The sequence below is a fragment of the Elephantulus edwardii genome, unplaced genomic scaffold (genome assembly GCF_000299155.1).
Source record: "Elephantulus edwardii isolate Elephantulus edwardi_28Jun2011 unplaced genomic scaffold, EleEdw1.0 scaffold00157, whole genome shotgun sequence".
In the NCBI taxonomy this organism is placed as follows: domain Eukaryota; kingdom Metazoa; phylum Chordata; class Mammalia; order Macroscelidea; family Macroscelididae; genus Elephantulus; species Elephantulus edwardii.
The window spans coordinates 2,994,995-3,017,533 of record NW_006399907.1 but is presented as its reverse complement, the minus strand read 5'-3'; the positions used below and the strand labels follow the sequence as shown (position 1 = coordinate 3,017,533).

The 22,539-nt window shown below is 39.7% G+C and overlaps 1 protein-coding gene across 3 annotated transcripts in view; it reads right to left on the bottom strand.

Moving 5' to 3' along the window:
* Window positions 1-22,539, bottom strand: part of PPFIBP1 (PTPRF interacting protein, binding protein 1 (liprin beta 1)) — an 86,066-nt gene that overhangs the window by 49,531 nt on the left and 13,996 nt on the right. Inside the window, exons 3-9 of one of the 3 annotated variants that reach the window (XM_006895064.1) lie at window positions 17,185-17,271; window positions 16,025-16,138; window positions 14,057-14,188; window positions 8,799-8,891; window positions 6,660-6,774; window positions 3,085-3,117; window positions 863-924 (exon numbers count right to left, since the gene is read on the bottom strand). In XM_006895064.1, coding sequence (XP_006895126.1) covers window positions 863-924; window positions 3,085-3,117; window positions 6,660-6,774; window positions 8,799-8,891; window positions 14,057-14,188; window positions 16,025-16,138; window positions 17,185-17,271 — 636 coding nt within the window. Of the gene's footprint in view, window positions 1-862; window positions 925-3,084; window positions 3,118-6,659; window positions 6,775-8,396; window positions 8,490-8,798; window positions 8,892-14,056; window positions 14,189-16,024; window positions 16,139-17,184; window positions 17,272-22,539 lie in introns of all 3 variants that reach the window. The other 2 variants (XM_006895063.1, XM_006895065.1) reach the window with 2 other exon arrangements.

Sequence of the window (22,539 nt, the reverse complement as noted above, 5' to 3'; positions counted from 1 at the left end):
AGTCAGAGATGTGGAGACAATGAGCATCAGCACAGAAAAAGAAAATGAAAGGCAGAAACAAATGAAAATAAAGATATAAGAAGGGTAGACAAAGCAAGAAGTAGAGGGGGAGAAAAAGCCATGTAATTAGAAAACTAAATCAAGCTAAACATCTTGTTATTTTTTACTCCCTTGCAATTTCACTTTTTTGGGGAAAATACCCTCTGATTCTGTTCTTAAAGGGGTGCAAGGAGAGAACAGTTCTGTGGCCATCAATGGTCTAGGCTCATGCAGAAATACACTGCCAGAGCAGATGAAAGCACCACACATGCGGAGTCAGAGACAACCAGAAGAACCCCAAAGACTGGTCTGGGCAGTGAGACCAAAGCCTTCGTCCCACTCTTCACGTTACGCTGTCTCTGCTCCTAGGATCACAGCTCCAAGGGGAGCAGACAGCCCAAGATTTAAGAGTTCATGAAGGAAATCATACACTTATGGAGAAGAAAATTGACATGATCATTAAGTTAAAGTTGCCATGGGCTATCTCTTTGTAAAGTACATTATGTTAGCCCCAGATTTCCAGGGATCTCAGAGGCGCAAGCATAAAGCTATCCTTCCTGTCACTAGCCATCCGATTTGCAGAAACAATTTGAGAGCCTGAACGTTTTCTGCCTCCATGGGGGCCGTTGGGCAGTTTCTCAGGTGCTGTCCTTCCTGTGTACAGAACTGCAGTCCCACATGCCACCACCACAGGCACACATTTGGACAGACAGAGAGAACAACAGCAGTGTTCTGAGTATGTTCTTTCACACAAGGCTAGCTTAATAAGAAAAGATGATCAAAATGGTGTTACAAAAGAACCAAATAAACTTCTTTTGGATACCTTTTCTTCATTGGCTGCCATCAACGACTCCACAGCTTTTTTCATTTTTTGTACTTCAATATCTGAAACGAATCATCAAACCAAAAGTCAAGTTAACATGTGTGATAACGATAAGAAGTTACTCGTCAAATTGACATGTTTTTAAGGCAAAGATGTTAATAGCTTGGTTTTTTGAGTCCTTTTTTTTTTTTTTCCAAAAAAGAGAGGTACAGTGAGCATACATACTCTTTTCTAGGTATAATCTGAAAAATGAGCACCTCTACCTCACCTAAATGGTCATCACTTCAGAGTGAAAATAGTAAAGAGTATGTGAGAACTGACTATCTTACAACTGGAGCACTATGACACCCTCATGAGAACACTGAAGGTGAGATTTGAGTGCTATCACATAAAACCACGACAGTTTAAAAAAAAAAAAGCAGTGGCTGAAAGCAATGGGCAGTGAACAAATGATAAAAGCGGAGGAAAAGGTATGTAGTTGCAACCAAGATGGATGTTCAGATGGTGAAGCCTGATGGGGCGTGGCATTTACAGGAGAGGTCATGCTAAGAAGCTGGTGGGAGGCTCCATACACAAGGATGGTTATAAGTGGTTTGCTTCATTAATAAACCTCATTTCTAATACTATTTTTAAAACCTATTTTAAGACCTAAAAGCCAAAGGACGTTGAATGTAATTTTACAATTTGAAATTCAAACATTAAGGCAAGTTACTGGTTTTAATATTGAAAAACAAGTATTTTAAAGATAAAAGTTGTTAAGTGCCATCAAGTTGTCTACTTCTCACAACAACTCAGAATAATAATAGATCCTTGCCTTATCCTGTGCCATTCTCATGTTCTTCAACACGTTTGAGCCATCACCCCAAAAGAAGACCATATATTAAAAATGGAAACGGGGAAAAAAAAATCACCTAAAGTTACTGGATTTTAAGAAGGGAAGCTATTTAAGATAATGTGGTAAATCATTCAGCATTAACATAACATTTTCAATAAAGATGTGATTTTTAGGGCTGTTTTTTTTAAATTGTTTTTATTATTTTTGTGTGTGTGTACTGTCAAATCAGATCTGACTGGTACAGAAGGAGAGTGTCCTTCCTCCTCCAGCACATCTGGTGGATTTGAACCACACACCTCTGGGATTGTAGTGCAGCTTCTTGTCACTAGGCTCACCAGGGCTGCTTTTTTAAAAACAAACCAACAACTCCAAAAAACACAAAATACTAACAAAACCTCCACAACCAAAAGTGAAATTCCTTTGACTGAAGGTTTCATTTGTCTGTGAACAGGATCTCACCAAGGATTTATTTCAATGATGCATTAAATAACCCAGCCTCCAATCACTGGCCTGGAAAAAGTTCTCTTTCCTAATAACACTGAAAGTATACAGGGTATATTCAGGGAAGCAATTACCCATTGTCTGCCATCAAGTCACTTCTAGTTACAGTAATTGTACAGAAGAAGGGAACTGCCCACAGGGTGTCCAAGGTTGTGAATCTTGACAAAAGCAGCCAGCCCTAGCATTCTCTCTGGGAGGGGCATGTGGGTTTAAAAGGATATCACTTAAATAATCTGTCAAGTGCTTTACCACAGCACCACCACCAGGGCTCTTGTTTGCACCTACTGCAGAGCTTAACAAATAATGGGGTTTAGAACACTGAAAAGCACAAACAAAGTTCAAATTGGTCTTTTTTACATTGGTGAACCCCAATAATAAGTTTTCTTAAGAATTGTTGCTCGCCATCAAGTCAGAACCAACCCATAGCTGACCCTCCAGTGGGTTTTCAGATGCAGTAAATGGCAAAGGAAGAGATTACCCATCTTTCTCCCTCACAGAGGGTGATGAATTTGAACCATGGACCTTTGCATTGGCAGCACAATTCCTTACCACTAAGCCATCAGAACATAAAGGTTGTATATCTCCTCTCACCCTGGAGCTTCTGGACAACAGAGAAATTGTTTTTTTCACCTCCACCAGTGCCCTGGGGTATGGTATCCTGTGCAGCAAAGGTCTGAGTCTAACAAAATCTGTAACACAGTGTTTCATTCTGTTTTTATTGTCTTTCACTACCCTCTGCTTTATATGCACTAAGAAATGGAGAGCTTATTGATGAAGCAACGTTGTATCTCTGGTGAGAGAAGTGCTTTAAAACACATGCAAAGAGCAGTCCAAGTAGTACATTCAATGAATGTAAAAGCTAATGGAAAGACACCAAAAACCTTACTTTTTTCTTTGAGCTTCTTTTTAAAATTTTCATCTGTGCAGGAAAACCCATCAAATTGGAAGTCAGCAAACATTACAGTAAGAAATGATATTTTAACAACACTTGTTAATTTCCATTTACCTATAAGAAAGAGACTCTCTTCTCAAAAGGACTGAACTATAAGCACCATTTTGAAGTTTTAGGATTGGTACTAGAACAAATAATGCCATATGTGAGGATAGAAAGGAAATAAAGAACTCATCAGAAGGCCTGAACTCTAGAACCACCACTGCGACCTCATCCTTCTGAAAACTGGCACCCCCATATTAAAATAAGACCTTGTAAATAGAAGAGCGGTTTTATACTTTCTCCAGTTACACGGATTTGAGTTATAATTCAATGTCACACTCTGACACATGGTCCCTCTGGTAGTGACCAGTGCACAGCTTACATGACATTCGACTCACCAGTCAAGTTCCACATAGTGAGTTAGTCTGTCTGATCCATGGATGAGTGTACTGATCACATACTTAGATGCTATGGTGATACCAGCTTGTCATCAAGTTTCTAAACTCTTGCTCCAGACTCTATTGCATAGCAACAAATAGTTCACAAATGGGGTTAGAATTGCTTCTTGGTCTTTCTCACTTTCACTGAAGAGGGCTGGAGTCTCTCAGGAAATGTGGTTATTGTTGTTATGTGCTATCAGTTCACCTGTGACCCTATGTACAACAGCTCTGAAGCCTGCCTTCTCTTGAGCCAGTCTCACTGATTCCAACACACACACACTAACCCCCACTGCTCCAGTTACTGTATCAATCCACACCCCCATTTGCCCCAGTTACTGTGTCAATCCATCTCGTCCAGGGTCTTCTTCTCTTGTGCTCTCCCTCCACACTTCCAAGCATGATGTCCTTCTCCAAGGACCGGTTCCTCCTGGCCATGTGCTCAATGTATGTGAGAAAGAGAATCAAAATCCTAGCCTACAAGGAGAAACTTGGTTTCATCCCCTCCAAGACAGATTTATTTGCTTTCTTTGTGGTCCATGATTTAAGAACTCTTCTCTAGCACCATAGATTCTTCTGTCCCCCTTAATTACTGTCCAGCTCTCTGAGGTATAGCAAGTAATTATGAAGACTGTGGCTGGATCAGGCACACCTTAGTCTCTAAACTGACACTGTTGCTTTTCAGTACTCTGGAGAGGTACCTGACAGCAGATTTTCCCAATGCAATTCGTCTTTTGATTTCCTGACTGCTGGTGCCAAGAGTGTTGATTGTGGAGCCGAGCAAACTGTAATTGTTAACAACCTCAATCTCCTCTCCATCTGCCATGGTGCTTCAAATTGGACCAATTGTGAGAATTTTTGTCTTCTTGATGTTGAGCTTCAATCCATATTGAAGACTACAGTCCTTGACCTTCTGCAGCAAGTGCTGCAGGTCCTTCTCAGTTGCAGCAAGCAAGGTGTGTCATCTGCATAATGTAGGTTGTTAATGGGTCTTCCTCCAATCCTGATGCCACATTCCTCTTCATAAAGCCCAGCTTCCTGGATGATTTATTCTGCATATAGGTTGAAAATGTATGGAGACAGGATGCATCCCTGACACACTCCTTTCCTGATTTTGAACCATGCAGTGTTTCCTTACTCTGTTCTGAGGACTGCTTCCTGGTCCAAGTATAGGTTTTGCAAAGCACAATCAAGTTTTCTGGGATTTCCTTTCTTCTCAAGGTTAACCACAATTTGTTGTGATCCACACAGTCAAGTGCCTTTGCATAGTCAATGAAACACAGATAAGACATTCCTCTGGTACTCTTTGCTTTCTGTCAAGACCCATCTAACATTGGTGGTAACATCTCTAGTGCCACAACCTCTTCTAAACCCAGCTTGTATTTCTGGGAGTTCTCTGCCAATGTACTGTTCCAGTCATTTCTGGATAAACTTCAGAAGGATTTTACTTGTGTGTGTTATTAGTGAAATTGTTTGATAATTTCCACACTCTGTCGTGCCATCTCTTTTTTGGAATGGGACTTGAAGACAATAAACAACAACCATAGTATACTTGTATCAATGTGATAGTATTTTTGGCAGGAACCAAAAATTACACCAGGAAGTAGTCCCCTCACCAGCCAGTCACACAAGTTCCTCGGTAGGGCTGGACTACAACCAAGTCTCCTGAGATCAGGAGTCAATAAAAGCAGTGTCCACCTAGGGGTCGCCCTCTTTGTACTCTTTACTTTACTACTGACAGAAATCCTGTCAAATTTACGTTCACCCTTGTCTTTCCAGGATCCTTTCCCCTCCTCTTCCCTTTTCATTCTTACTCACTTTAACACTTTTGCATGGTCCACTCACCAGCTATGCTTCTGTCTTATTGCCTTAATAAACGTTTCTCACTTATTTTACTAAATTGCCACCATGTATGTGTGTTCCCTTAACTACAGTCACCTCAATTCACCCCGTCATGGGAAACAATAGCAAATGGTGAAGAGATGAAGAGAATTCTGGTTTTAGCATGCTCCAATTTGTACTCTGTCCTTGGACCATATGTAGGATGACACTACTCCAATTTGTCCTCGAGCCTATAAGTCCTAAGACTATTTTACTACCTTTGTTGTTGTTAGGTGCCACAGAGCCAACTACAACTCTGGGTAACTTAGAAACAACAGATCTGAACTTCTGTCTAATGTTGTGTTACCCTCACAATCTCTGATGTGCTCTAGCCCATTGTTGTCATCATTGTGTCAACCCATCTTATTGCAGGTCTTCTTCTCTTTCTCTGCCCTAAAAATATGAACTGTTTTGTTTCTGTTTTTAAAAATGACCTGTTAATGAATGTCCCTTACGGGCACTCAATATGCCCAAGATATACAAACTTACAGGGTAAGAATGTATTACTCTCAAGGAATAAAGAATTATGATAACTATAGGTATATACCACTATCATATTCTAGAATCAAGAGAGATTTTGTTGCTGTGTGTTATTCGTTGAGTCAGAACTGATCCACAGCTGGTCCTCCAGGGAGCTGTTAGTGGTAGTTAATTCCATGAGCGGAGATGGCTCATCTTTCTCCTGTGGAGCTGCTGGTGGATTTGAAGACATGTCTTCAGGATTGCAGCGTAGCTTCTTACCACTAGGCCAGAAGTAAGTGAATTCAAATCCTTCATTATAACAATAATGTTGCTAATTTCTTTTTACTTTTCCATTATGTTATAATGTTGGTTATGACATTTTGCTGTTGCATCGGACCCGGAAAAGTAGGAAAACTGGTGTAGAGGTGAGAAGATAGAGGTATGGAAGCATGGTGGACATGTCTGACCTCATGAGAACTGGTTTTGTGTTATTGACACTATAGATGGGGACAAGTTCCCCTTTGTGAAGTAGGTAAAGGTCAGACATGTCCGTGCCTACATTTGCTCTTTTTACACAATCACATTACATAACCACAGAAGAGTCCCACAGCCCTGGGTCTGCTCCACTTCCCTATCATTCCCTTTACTTTAGGCTAAAATTGAGCAGTGGTCAACATAAGATTTTTTTCACACATCTCCAAGGATTTTAACAAAACAACCTAATAAATGTTAAATAGGTATTCTTACCTCTATCAAAAATTTCAACACCTTCTCCTTTCATCTTGCAAACCAACTTTTCTTGTAACCTTTTTACTTCAGATTCCTTCTCTGCCAGTTGTTCTTTCAGAGTTGCCAGTTCATCCTACAAATTAGAAATCTGTCTTAAAATAATACCTTATGACTCAGAGGGAATCTTCAGAGCATATTAGCTCATTTTAAGTCAGTAGTTTTTTTTAATGAATGAAACAAAACTCTATAAGAATTTAGACACACATTTCAGAAATCAGGCAGTGGAATAAGCAGAAGCAAGACAATAAAAACGTTGGACTTAATAACATTTCGGTATCACTAATACATGTTTCTCTGAGACCAAAATAGGGAAAAAAGAAAAAAACACCAAAAGAAAAAAAAAATTGCTTAACGTTTACTAACTGGGAACAGGATAGCGCTAAGATTTGGTATTATATTAAATGCAAAACAAGGCCAAATTTTAATCAAGGAAGATAATAAAATTAGAAGTTGAGTGTCATAAATTAAGAGTATATATGGTAACATTTTTCTGACTGTTAGCATTTCAAGATGGTACATGTTCCTTGGACACACTAACTCTCTTTGATTGCTGTCAAGTTGGAATCAACTCATAGCTGACCCTCCAGTGAGCTCAGGGGCAGAGAGCTCAATTAGTGGGTACATAAGTACGTTGTGAGCAATGTTAGCAAGTTATGGCACTAAATCATTTACTCTTATTACTAACAAAATCTCCACCAACACTAGAAAAAAATAAACTTAGAAAACATATTTAAGTCCTGTGTCATTTTCTTTTAGTTCTGCTCCCACTGTTATCTATTTAGTGATATTTTTAATATTCAGCTTCATTTTTCATAAAGAATTGCCATTTAGATTTTACAAATTTAAGCTGTGCAGGCTATTATTTAGTTGGGAGGGGATAGAGCTTTGCAACGTTCATAAATATTGGTATGTTATATTCACCAACATTATTTTATTTATAAAAGTCTCTACAGGTATGTATTATTTATAGTAGTAACAGAAACTCTAGTTTTCCAGTGAAGCTAGGAACTTAGCCCTCGAATTTTAGTTTACATTTATGGCAGGAGTAGACGTCTAGTAGGCACACTGAAATAAACACTGGCAGATAGGCAGTCTATTCTTACTATGCCATCTCTAAAGTAGTGATGGAGCTAAATGCTGGATATTGTTGTCTTCAATAAAGTCCTGAGGTAGGAAAGCTCTATTATTGATAGAAAACAATTCTTCCACATGTGAACCTGCATGATTATTTTACCATGCTTGGGTCTCTGGTAGGGAGCTCTGGTGAGACAGCAGGCTAAGTGGGGGCTGCTAGATGAAAGGCTGGAAGGAAGCTTGAACACATCAATGGGAAAAAAATGAATAAGCTCCAGCTAAGATTCATAGCCTTAGAAAGCTATGGGACAACTCTACTCTGTCCAATCAAGGTGCTATGAGTTGGAATTGACTCAATGACAAGGGAAAGGTTTTGTTTCTGTGGGTTTCCGATTATAGACGATAGCCACATTGAATTTGCAAGCCAGTATTTTTCTTTTTCATTAATTATTTCAGACTGTTCTGAACATAATAGGGATCACCCTGTCCCTTAAACTGGATTAAATAAACAGATTGACACACATACAGAATGAATGTTCATGCTATTGAAAACACCACCACAGCAAAACAACACAAGGTGGAGGGCACCAGGCCAAAAGCCAACACCCATGTCTACTACACCTTCAGCGACTCCCACTTTTGTTCCATCCGCTGTTTTTCATACTGCATCTGACCCACCTTGATTTTCATGCTAGAAAGTTTGGCCATTAAAGACTGGGAGAGAGGCAGAAGAGAGAAAGAAAACTACAGGTAGAAAAAGACAAGCTAAGTAATCAAGAAAATAGTTATAGTTTATAAAGGAGGTTGGATAATTCAGAGGGACAACAGGCTGTGCTCACTCATTTCAGATAAGCCCTGGTTTTTATTCAGAGCCATAGTGTTTATGTCCAAGGACCCTCATTCACCTGTACAGAATGTTCTTTATTGTGCACTCAGTGGATGATAAACTTTTGTGTATATTATTGATCAGAGAGAAGCAATCGATACATTTCTTTAAATTATTTTACTGGTGAGAAAACTTACTTTGGTTGATTTAAGCTTTTTTTCATACTGAAGTCTTTCACTGTCCATCTCACTGACTCTTAGCCTCAATTCACTGATCTCTTGCATTAGTCCCTGTGCAAAAGGAAAACAAGGAAATACATGAGGAAAATGTGTAGTCCAGTTGTCATCAGTTCTTTTGCAATTCATGGTGGCCCCAGGGGTGTGACTGTATAACTATGCTATCCAGGGCTTCCAGTGTGGACTCTAGAAGGAGACTGTCAGATCTTTCTTTGAAGGCACCTCTGGGTGGAGATGAGCCATCCATCTTTCACTTAATGGCCAAGTGCTCAACCCTCTACACCACCTATTTTGTTGTTAGGTGCCCTCTAGTTGATAGAACTCACAGCAACCCTATACACAAGAGATCAGCACTTCCCCCTAGCCAACACCATCTTTGTAATCTCTAATACATTCCAGCCTACTGTTACAGTCATTGGAAATTCTAAGTACAAGCTACTGCTAACGATGCATTAACTAGATGAGATAAACAGAGAGAAATAATATATCCCCTTGTTACTCAAAACATCTCTCCACTTAAAAATAAAGTTAGAAATTCCCACTGCCTCTTCTGTTCTACAGTGATAAAACAACAGGGTGGAAGACAATGATATATATGTAGAAAAATAGCTTGTAACTTGATATCACTATCTGATACCTGTAGACTAAAACTGTATCAACTTTCTCTTTTACCAAAAACCCCTAAAAGTTTTTTTAGCAAAGGTATTTATTTGTACTGTCTTCAGTGATACACAAATATTTATTCATTTTTAAAAAGAATTTCTTCTTTATTCCATAAAGACACAGATTGTTTCACCCAAAGTGGGAGAAAGAAATAAAAGTCAAGTCTTTGAAATCAGGAATTCTTAACATAAGGCTGGATAAGTTGCTCTGCAGTTTACAAATATACTCCTTGCTTAGCATTGCTATAGTTATTAAGTGCCCTTGAGTCGACCACAACTAAGAGTGACTCCCCCCTAAACAACAGATTAGAACATTGCCCTAGCTTGCTTTCTGCCATGTGCAAGTCCATTGTTACAGTTGCTGACCCAAGCGATCTCATTGTTGTTGTTAGGTGTCATCAAGTCGAGTACAACTCAGCAAACCCTATGAACAACAGATCTGAAACCTGTCTTACCCTGTGCCATCTTTATCAGCTCTGACACACTTGAGGCCACTGCTGCAGACACTGCATCAGCCCATCTTGTTTGGGGGGAGGGAGGATGTCTTCTTCTTTTTGTTGACCCTCCATCTTTCCAAGCATGATGTTCCTTTCCAAGAAATAGCCTCTTCTAACAAAAGCAACATGTCCAGCATATGAGAGACGGAATTCACTATCTTTGTCTCCAAGGAGCACCCTAGCTGCACTGTTTTCAGGATATTTGTTTGTTCTTCTGAAGTCAATGGGATACTCAGTACTGTTCCCCATCACCACAGCTCAAAGGTACCTCGTCTTCTTTCACCCTTATTCATTGTCCAACTCTCAGATGCATATTGTATAATTACTTACTAATAATCAAAGAACGTTTCAAATAGAGTAAGTCCACATTCTCCTTTTACATATGAAGCAGAGAATGGTTGGATATCATTCAACACTTACTGGTGACTTCAAGCTCAGAGGTAAAGTCCCAATTTCTCCTGTTCATGGAAAGTCATTATTTCTGCATACTATGTGTCCTTATTGGTATTCGTGTCACAATCCTGCCATTTATGTATGCTTCCCACTGTTTTTCTGTTAAAAAATACCTTTGAGCTCCTGTTTGGCAATGATGTATTTTACCACATCTTTAGAAATAATGGCAATTTGCAAAGGAGAAAAAAACAACCGAAGAGGAAATTATAAAATGGGACATTTTTCTATTAAAACAAAAACTACCAATTATCTTTGGTAGCAACACTTTAAAACAAGCATCCTCCATCTCCCATGAGTCCCTATCATAATTCAAGCTGGAAAATCTAGAAACATCCCCTTTAATGTGTAACTTTTAAGAATGAGGAAAGAAAAATATTTTCTTTTCTGTTTAAAAAGAAAAGCCCTGTTAACTTTCCCTTTTTCCTTTTTCTCTCCCCCTGGGCCTCAACAGTAACACTATTTCTGACATTTGTGCTCATGACCAGAAGGGGGCGCCATTGAATTATGCTAACTACAGCCAGTCAGCCATTCTGAGGGACAGGTTAAGGGTTTAAAGAATTTTCCCCAGAATCTTTAGGAATTATTTCTACTTCTTCCCTAACTCCAATTTTCTTAGACATTAGTATAGAATTGTCTCACAGCTGACCCTCCAGTGGATTTTCAGAGGCTGTAAATTGCACATGCCTATAGTTAGTATAGGATTTTAAATAAATTTTGTGATGTTATAATATGGATTGAGGCTCAGTGTCAAGAAGACAAAGATTCTCACCAATGGGCCAACTGGCAGCATCAGGATGGATGGTGAAGAGACTGAGATTGTTCACAGCTTCAGTTTGCTTGGCTCCACAGTCAACACTCTCGGCACAAGCAGCCAGGAAATGAGAAGACAAATTGCCATGGGAAAGTTTGCTGCTAGGGACCTCTCCAAAGTACTGAAGAGCAATGGTGTCTCTTTGGAGACCAAGGTGCCTCTGATACAGGCCATGGTCTTCACAATCACTTGTTATGCATCAGAGAGTTGGACAATGACCAAGGAGGATAGAAGGAGAATTGATGCCTTTGAGCTGTGGTGCTGGAGAAGAGTATTGAGGGTACCATGGACTACTAGGAAAACACATTCATCCTGGAAAGGGTCAAACCGGGCTGCTCCTTGGAACCTAGGATTCTGAGGCTCTGTCTAACATACTTTGGACATGTTGCAAGGAGGGACAGGTCCTTGGAGAGGGACATCATGCTTGGTAGGGTGGAGGGACAGTGCAGAAGGGGAAGGTCCCCTATGAAGTAGATTGATTCAGTGACTGGGGCAATCGGGATGGGTGTGTTAGAGACAGTGCGATTGGCACAAGACAGAGCAGAGTTTAGGGCTGTTGTACATAGGGTCGCTATGAGTCACAAGCGACTTGATGGCACATAACAACAACAACAACAATATATGTAAATCATTAAAACCTATGAGTATGTTTCAAAACCCTGTGTCCTGTTATTTTTCCCTTAATAAAAAATAAAATAGCTACCTGGTTATTTCATGAACCTGAAATCCTTTTAAGTTTAATTTAAATTTTAAGGTTATTTGGGTACTAATCGGCAGGTGGTCTAGGGGGGAAGGAATTGTACTGACAACCCAAAGGCAGACAATTCAAATCTACTAGAGAGTAGGACAGACAATCTCTGCAGGGCGAGCTATGAGTTAGTTCCAACTCAAATGCAATGGAAGAGAGAAAGAGAGAGGGAGGGATGGACGGAGGGAGGGAGGAAGGGGGGAGAGAGAGAGAGAGAGAGATGGATGCTGATTCATGGCAGAAAGACATGGCAGTCAGTTTCCACATACAGCCATACAGCCTTGGTCACTCTATGGAGCAGTTCTACTCCTCCATTAGAACTGTTAGGACTTGGAATCAACTCTACAATGGGTTTGGGTTTATAAATTTTAGACACACTGAAGAAGGGACATAAATATTGCTCTGTGGCTGTACAAACGTCATTTAATGCAAGCTACTCCTAATGTTTGGTTAACCTGTTGGACCTTAACTAAATTTAGCAGCAGTAGAGCAGGGTCAAACTTCTCCTATGAGCATATATAACATAAATGGCCGCCTCCTGATCCCCATAAACTAACTTCTTTCCCAGTAGGAACTAGCCCAGTCACCATGTTGATTTGAGTTCTGTTAACATGTGTGTGGCCAGGGAATGACAAGGAGAAAAAAAAAATTGGAAAAGTTCATGAAAGAAAGCACAAAGACAAGAATTTTCAAGAAATAGAGTGGCATTCTAAAGAATGTCTTAAAATCCCTGATCTATACCAAAAAGCAGCTGTCATGTATGTGACAATGTCAACTTTAAAGCAAGTCATATACTAAGACTCTACTGTAGCCATCTTTGACAGAAAATCTAATTTTAAAAACAACAGTGGGATACACTTTAATATACGCAAAGTATCTGGTAACATTATGGCACATAGTTGGCAGGCAATAAATGTCCGAAATAAAGACTGAGGTGAAAAATAAGGTATACCTCATTTTATTGTGTATGTGAATATATGTGTGTGTATGTTTTAGCTGAAGGTGTGAAGCAACCCTGTGTCAAACAAGTCAGCTGTCACTGTTTTTCCCACAGCACGTGCTCACTTCATGTCTCTGGGTTCTGTCTGATACCAGTGCACACTTTTAGTAGACTACAGTATAGTGCAAACATAACTTTTATATGCATTGGAAAACAAACAAAAAAACTGTGTGATTTTTTGCAATGGTCTGGAATCAAACTTTCAATATTTCCCAGGTATGTCGAGGAATGATCCCATCATCTTCCTCCTTGGTTACTATTTTCTGACCACCTCTTTATATCATCATGATCCAGAAAACAAAACAGGGAAGGGAACAGGAAGGCCTTCACCTGAAGCGGAGGAATTTCTGCGGCTCTTTATATTTCACTTCAAGTTAACAGATTTTAAACTACTATTATTCTCCCCCAATAATAAAACTATGTAATTAAAAGAACTAGATTAAGAATAAAATAGGGGGGAAATAATCACGTTTATTTAATCACAGAAATGAATTCTTCAAGTTATAAAATTTATGCTGAACTTCACAAAAGCATAATGATCCTTATTTATTTAGAATGATATGTTTATAATAGTTTGAAGGTCAAATTATCTTTAAAAAGTACTGTGATTTAATAGTTAAGTAATGCAAACATAATCTCTGTATATATATCAAATACCCCCTTATTACACAGTATGCAATAAGTATACCTAAATAATATGTACTAGAAAAACCACACACTTAAGCCTACTATTTATAAAATTAGGAAAAGCAGCATGACTGGCTAGGTGGATGGGTAAGTAATACTTGGGGGAAATGGGCAGAGAGATAGCAGGTTAAAAATACCATAAGGTCCAAAGCACTTCTAAAGTCTAAGGAAATTAAAGTCTAAAAAAAATAAAATAAAAATAAATGCATTAACATTTATGTAATATATACTCAGTGTAATTAAAGATTATTCTTAAAAGAAGCATAGACGCAAGAGTATATTCATTAACTGTTCACTTTCAAGAAATTTCAACTTTGTTTAGGATTGTGTGTGTTAGAGAAAGAGGGAGACACGAATTTACCTCAGTATCTCTGAACCTATCTTCATAATCCAGTCTGTCCTTCTCCACAGCAGTCAGCTTTAATTTCAAATTAGAGATTTCAGCCATCAGGTCCAATTTCTGAGTTTCTAAAGATGTCCTGCTCAGAAGTTCCTTTTGAGAAGTCAAGAGATACAATCAAAGGTTACATTATAAGCAGATAGGGGTTTGTCCAATTCTGATGACAAAGTCTCTGAAAAACACCCAACTCGCAGCTGCTGACAGGGTACTACTGACTCACAGCCGACCCTCCAGCAGGTTTTATGATGCTATTAATCACATGGGAGGAGATCGCTCAGCTTTCTCCCTTGGAGCCAAGGGTGGGTTTGAACCATTAGAAGCAGCACCTTTAGGTTAACAGCACAATTTCCTGTAGCACCACAGCTCCCTTGAAGACAAAGTGCTGTTAGGGGGCCATCGAGTTGAGTATGGCTCACAGGGACCCTCTGAACAGAAGATCAGAACCTCACCGTGTGCTGTGCTTTTAAATGATCCCTACTATGCTCAGGCCCACTGTTACAGACACTGTGTTAATCTAACTTCTTTCCTCTTCCTCTGACCCTCCACCTTTCCCATCATGAGGTCTTCTCCCAAGAAATGGCTCGTATAATTATTAAACATACATGCTTTATTTATGTTTATAAACATACATGTTACTGAAAACATTAACTTAGCTACCCTCCTTGGAGTAAAACTAAACACTTGATCATTGGTTAAAGGAGACAGATTATAAGATACACATCCATCCTGTGTTTCTGAAGCCCACTGATGATATTAGATGCGCTATGTATCAGGCACTGTCCGGAACATATTAAACACTTCAATTCTCACAACAACATTGGAAGGTAGACATTTTTATTAGTCTTATTTAACAGATGTAAAGCTCTAATGGCCTGGTGGTATGGAATTGCATTGCTAACTCACAGGCATGTGGTTTAAATCCACCAGCTGTTCCACGGGAGAAAGATGGACAATCTCCTCCTGTGTATTTTATTGCCTCTGAAAACCCACTGGAGGGTCAGCTCTGAGTCAGTTCCAACTCAATGGCACATAACAATAACAATTTAACAGATTAGAGAGCTGAAGAATAAATGGAGAGTTAATAAGAATTTGCCAAAAGCCACACTGCAAGTAAACAGAGGGCAGGGAATCACAGCTCACAGCCTCACGTCAGTGTGTGCCCCATCGTTACTGCTGTGTCTGCTCTTACGCTGGCCCTGGACTCACCCCAGGGGTAACAGAGCAGAATTGCCCCTGAGTGTTTCTGGGCTGTGATGTTTACAGAAGCTATTAACCAGGCCTGTCTTCTGCAGAGTTACCGGCTATGTTCAAACTGTCAACCTTTAGGTTATGAGCTGATTACACACTTTCTGCCACCCGCACGCCTTCATTACATCGTAAAGCTTCTCATCCGTGAAAAAAAGGCACGCTTGGAAAAGCAGAGAGTCAGTGAAGGGAGGAAGGCCTTCAATGAGCTGGACTGACACTTGGGCTGCAACAGGAGGTTTAATCACAGCAAGGTCTACAAGAATGGGGCAGCATCAGAGAGGGTTTTGTCCTGGAGTCACTATGAATTGGAGTCAACTCTATTGCATCCAACAGTAGCAATAACATATGCTCACCACATGTACGGGCACACATCAAGAGCTTCCCCCCAAATAAAAAGTCCTACTTATTAGTGCTTTACATTTTTGTTAAATATAAAATACATGTGCTTGTGTTTAAAAGAAAACCACATGAAAGCATTAAGGAGAAAAATGAAAGTCAGCTCTCAGCCCTATTAATACTTGATCCTGATCCCATCAAATACTTGGTGGCGTGTGTTTCGGGGCACTCCTGCTCTACACTTTCACTGCACTTCACTCACCAAAGCTAAGCTAACAAACAGATGCAGCACCGTCAACAGCGAGTGGGCAGGAAGCCCCACCTCGGAGCCTGCTCTGCACGTACCTGCTGCAGCATTTCTTCCGTGGCATTCAACTTCTCCCGGTGCTCCTCAAGACAAAACTCCAGATCGCGAATCTTCTCCCCCTGAGCCTCCACCTGGTCAGTTAACACACTTACCTGCATTTCAAACAGAACACTGCAGTGAGTTAGAAAGAATTTTGGATCCCATGACAGACTTTATTTCTTTAAGTGGAAGAGAACTGGAATCCAGCTATATTTCTTTGGATGTAAAGGGGAAAACATGTGACAATCCATGACAAGGTAGCAGGCCTCCATTTTCGTATCTACACGTGGCTTCTTCAACTAAAGGACTCACTTGTCAGTGAGTACACAGGTGGTTTGGGGGAGCGGTAATAGGGGTGTATTAGAAGTTGAGAGGGGAAATGAAGCTAATGGTTAAAACAAGTGATCAAAAACAAAACAAATGATCAAGTTCAATGAGCTGCTTCCAGAAGAATAAAGAAACCTAGAGAATCTAAACTGCATGTGATCTTTTAAGATCCCTGCGTACAAGAATCTGTCTCAAGTCAAGGTGTACCTCGTCACACACTAGCAGTCCACGAGTGTGTACTGGTTTAGTCCTTCATCCTCAGTCTGTACTGAAAATCATCACAAATATTCCTCCGCCAAAGATCTCCAATCTATCGGCGCTAACAGCATGGTGTGTTTTGAGGCACTCCTATTGTACGTTTTCACTTAAAATAAGCAAAATTTGAACAAAACTGGAACTTTTGTTCAAGTATCTCAAAACATCAAGTAAAAAGTCTGTCAAAAGTTAAAATAGACCTTCAAATCTAGACAACAGGCAAGACTTCATCAGTAGTCTTTTGTTGGCCTTTGGTATCATTCAAAAAATAAAAAATCCAGACCTATGTATTTTATTAAAAATCTTAATTTTCTAACACGAGAAAATCAGATCAGGGTGTTTCCTTTCATCCAGAACTGCTCTTGAAAGCTGAGGTGGACAGGGGCTGCTCCCTCTAGCCCAGGTGTGTATTATTTCCATTTTAACCTCAGTCCTCACCATTCCCTATTGTGTACAGAGGGCACCGGTTTGTGTTAGCTGCCTGGTTTCTGTAAGTCTCAGGATTTGCCACTCCTACTTTAAATAAAATCTTTTTATGGATGCCATTAGAAAAGATCAACGTTGTAAAGCCACTTGCCTGAAGAACGAGGGATTCTTTATCATTTTCTAAGCGTGCTAGCCTCTCTTGATATACATCTCCATTCCCAGGTAGATGTCCATTTGTCTGAAAAAGAAAATAAATAAAGCTTATCAAGTTAATCTTCTTAGAAAATGATGTACTATGACTGAATGACAATGGCACATACTTTAAATCTAAGAATTCTGAACAGAACGCAGTATTCACTGCCTTTAACAGAAAACATGAGACTGTAACTTGGTTCACTGACCTCACGTCGATGAAGACAGACTATACACTGAGGAACATTTATAACAAACAATAGGATTTATTATGAAACAGAAACAATGATCCTAAAAGAACAGTGGCTCTGATTTTCTTCATTGACTATGGATGCAGACACAAAGATACACAAGTCTGTGGCCTGGGTACAATGCTCCTATTTTCTCTAATGCTCAGCACCCCACTTCAGTGTGTGTGAAGAGTAGGGGTGGGAGGGGACCTGCCATGTCCTTCTCCTTCCTCCATGGACTAAAGCGTCACATCCAGAATGGGCAGTGCCTGCCCTGAAATGAAAGCTGCAGGATCAATTCATGCCATGGGCTTCTTCCTGACCAACAATGTCTCAAATCCCAGGACAAGGCTTCCCAGGCTTCTCGAATACTTTACAGCTTTGAATCTTTCAAGTCTTTCTCTCTTCTCCCAAAAGCCTAGGGATCTCAGTCGACAAACACTTCTTCCCCTGATAGAACTGATTCTTGGAATTTTATTCAATAAATTTGTTAACTTCTTATGAGTTTGCTTGTTCATGTCATGTTATATTAAGCTCTTAGGCTGCAAACTGGTATTATCTCACAATTTACAGTATCTAAGCCTGTGCCCTGTATACTGATGCTGTAGCTTTCTTTTCCATCCTCTATTTTTTAAAGAATAGGATTTGGGAGGGAGCTCTGGTGGTCTAGTGGCAAGAAGCTGCACTGCAATCCTAGAGGTGTGTGGTTCGAATCCACCAGATGTTCTACTGGAGAAGGAGGAGCAATCTCCTCCTGTACCAGTCAGGTCCGATTTGACGGAATACACACACACACACACACACACACACACTTTTAAAAAAAGAATAAGATTTGGGTGGTGAAAAGGGTTAATGTTCTGGCTTCTAATCCAAAGTTTAGAGGCTCAAGCCAACTTAGAGGTGCCTTGAAAAAAAAGCCCCCTAAGTCAAGCAAACTCACTGCCACAAAGTCAGAATCCACTCATAGTTGACCCTCCAGAGGCTCTCAAATGCATGGGAGGAGACTGGCCATCTAGACCCTGCAGAGCTGCTGACAGATGTGAAAAACCAGAGAGATGTCACCTTTCAGTTAGCAGCCCAATCCCCGACGGCTTGTTGGTAGTAGTGTGTGCTGTTGCATTGGGAATGCCTTCTAGCTGACCCTCCAGTGGGTTTTCAGAGCTTTAAATCACACAAAAGGAGATTGTCATTCTGTGCAGAGTAGCTGGTAGATTGGAGCTGGATGCCTTTGGACGGGGAGCACAGCTCCTTGCCAACAGACCACCTATAAAATCAGTCACTGAAAACTCCACATAGGACACGCAGTTCTACTCTGACACACTAGGGGTCACTATTAGTCAGAGTTAACTGACACCACATGGGTGGTTACACAGGATGTAAATACCAAAGAAAGTAACAACTGAGAAAGGAAGTGTAGCATTTTGGGTTTTTCCCCTCCAGCTTTTATATTTGAGAGTCATTAAAAAGACACATGAAAAGGCACAGAGAGTAAAATATCTTTTGAAACACAGTAGTCTATGTGATGTGACTCTTGCCATCTCATTTAGTTCAATAGTTCATAGCTGCAATATGCATGCAGTCCTAACAGAATTTCCTGCTCCATATTAAAATAAAAACAAAAGCCAGCCAAAGTCATAAGTGGTTAAACCGGGCTGTCCTGAGTTCAACTGGAAAAAAAAAGAAGCAAAGAACAGCTTCCTATTTAAAGTGAGAGAAAATATTCAAAGCACATTCTTAGCTCCCTATGGTACATCCGATGTGATATTTAATTTTTTAAATGTTTTTAGAACTGTATTTCTGAATGCAGTTTCTAGCACTGGTTCTGGGAACTACAGAAGTCAAGTATTGGCCGGGAAAAAAATATGGAGCTTAATAAAAAAGAAAATTTCAGATTGTTTCTTGGAAAAATGTAGAAACATTTCCCATGGATACATTTTCCACAACGCCACAAAAGAAGCAGAAGCTAACTCAGGGAGCATGCAATGTGTGTTCAGACTGGATGAAAATTTTAACATCATCTGCTTGACAACATGCCTACATGATTATCACAGCGTAAGTCTGTTCATGTTGTTAACTGCAGCGCCCAGAATCAAATTATAAGCACTGTGAAGTATCTGATGGAATGAACAGGAGGATTGTCATCTCTGGGGACTACGAGGAAAATGAAATGGAAATAACTTCTGGAGGAGAGTTTTTTGGAAAAGAGCCAGCATGCATAATGCATGTTTTCAGTCTAAGCAAGCTCCGAGACTGGCCTTGTGCAGCTCTGAAGCTTTCATTCTGATTAGGGCATTAATAGACATCTGTTTTAAAAACCTCACTGGAACAATGTCTTTATAAACTGATACATTTCATTAGATAGAAGAGTCTTCTGTTTAGTGGAGTTAAAAAGAAAAATGTCTTCTGAATGGAGGAAATGATAGTGCGATTAAGCTGTGTTTCTTTCCCCCAGGCCACTCTGTAGGATGTGGAAATAATCATATCATCTATACAATATCCCAGACCCATTCTTCAGGATAATCCCCAAATAAAACCAAATACTGTAAGTTGACTTATAATAAGTAGACTAAGATTTCTTAGCACTGTATTAATATTTGTAGGATTGCACCATGTTCACAGGGAGTTTAATATTATTGTTCTTACACACGAAGTCACTCGAGGAACACAAAGCAAAAATTAAAAGCCACCAGTGAAACAGTGACATACTTTTAAAGTATTATGTTAATTTATTCAAGTAGGTAAAGGTCTACTTCTTCAAACATTATTTATAATTCTGTCAGTCTTTTTGCCCCCACCTTAAAAATGTATTATTGACAGGTGTCCTCAAGCCGATTATATCCATAGTGACCATATGACCAATGGGTTTGAATCCTGCCCTGGACTAAAAATGTCAGAAGGAGGTAAATTCCCTTAGACAAATGCTCTACTGGCATTTGGTTTAGTTGCTGTCACACCGATTCTGATTCATTGTGACCCCCATTCATCTCTAATTCCTGGGTTCTACCTACTAGATCACTCAAAGCGTAATTTTATTATTATACTCATTTTATCCCTCCATGCAACTATTATTACAAATCTTTCCTCTTTTCATAAGGTCCACTCCAAATAGGGTGGCTCAGTGAAGTCTTCCTTCAATTAACCCACACAGTAATGACAGCAACCTGACCAGCCTTCACTGTATTGTGCATCTCATTCAATGGGCCGAGGTTAGCCCTAGGTTACACATGTACCGTTTTCCTCCCAAAAGACTCAGAGTGCTTTGTAAATAGCTTCCTTTTTGCATCAGTCCACATAATGGGTGCTGACAAAGTGGATGAAGAAGAGAGGAACAATGAATGAATGGCAGGTACTTAATAAATGTTGGCTGAATGAAAGATAAATGAACATTTAGTTGCCATGTTCCCTTTCAGTTCTCAGCAACACTGTTACTACTTTTCCTCAAAACCCTGGCACACACTCAACAGCTGAGTTCTAGAATTGTGTGTTGATCTCTAGAACTGTTGTTCCTTTCCATAACCCAAGTTCGGGGCCTTTTTAATGGGCAGCAGTTGAGGCCATCTTGTACAAACTCCCTTACAGACTGTCTCTGCAGTGCACAATGTATTTTGCTTCTTACTTCTCCCCTTCTTTTCCTAAAGTCTCAACGGAATTGGGTCTTAGTTTCTTAATAGCTCTTAATAGCTTAATAATATTGAGAAATCATTCTTATTAATAGCTTAATAACTTATTATGAAATCATTCTTATTAATAGTTTAATAATTTCTTAATAGGGCTTATTAGCAGACTACATCTTTGTTTTGTAATTCTTTTTTTGCTTGGTTTTTTTTGTGTTAACTCTTTTTTGTAGTTTTATTTTCTTTTTTAAATTTTTATTCTTCTACAGTTTATTTACAAAATTCAAATACATATTTGAACAAATTCTTTCAATTTATGCTTCTATAAAACTATAATTATAACACCTAAATTTATCACTCTCAGTCTTTCCCTCTTAGTAAGTTTTCTTCCATTCTCATTTGTGACATCGATTCCAAGTCTTTGTGCCCAGCACTGTCCATCTTCCCCAAGTCATCTGTCTGTATAAATCCTACCAGGCTTTCATGGCCACGTCTCTCTCCTTCCTTCTCATACTGTGCCATCTTCCTTCACTGGCTTCCATTCTGTACTTCAAACATTTATACAATTTAGTCCTTTATCCTCCTAGTTCTTTAGTGAATTTATGAGTCTTGGTCATTTCTTTTTCCTAACAGTCCCTCAGTGAAAAGCAGGTCTTATATTTCTTTAGACCCTCCCACGGTACTTATAAAATCCTGAGCACAGAACAAGAAATCTATTAATTATAAGCTCAATTTGATCTTCAAGGCATTTAGGGGAAGCCTGAACTAACTATTCAAAATCTTAGGGGAGCTCAGGTGGAGTGGCTGTAGGGAAATGTGCTTCTAACCCAAAGATCATGCCTCTCCGGGAGTTCGAATCCACCAGTGGCTCCCTGGGAGAAAGATGGGCACTCTCTTCCCATGAGCTTAACAGCCTTGAAAAACCTGCGAGAGGGTCAGCTATCAGAACTGGTGATGGGAGGGAGAGAGAGAAAACTAAAAATGCATTCCCTCCCCCCCCCCCGACATGTGCAGGCGACTCAACGGCACATAACAACAACAACATATTAATAATAGTTTATGACAAGATTCCCTTAATGTGTATTAAATTACACATTTAATACATCTGAAAACCTTAAACTCATTGCTATCAGAACCAACCCTTTGCTGACCCTCCAGTGGGTCTTCCAAAACTGTAAATTACACAGGAGGAAACTGGTTATCTTTCTCCCTCACAGATGCTAGTGGATTTGAACTACCTTTGGGTTAGAACCACAACCCCCACGGACTACTCTGAAATTCTAAGTCAAAACCGGAGACTTGAGAGCGTGAGGCAGGGCAGATCTGTGACAGGACCAGGAGACAAGGCAGGTGATTCAGCTCCACTGTACCTTGGAAACACTGATTTAATTAAGGAGTTCACGGTGTTCATCAGGTTTCTTTGGCATGAAGGGCAAAATACATCTTAAAAAGCTGCTTCTCTACATAGAA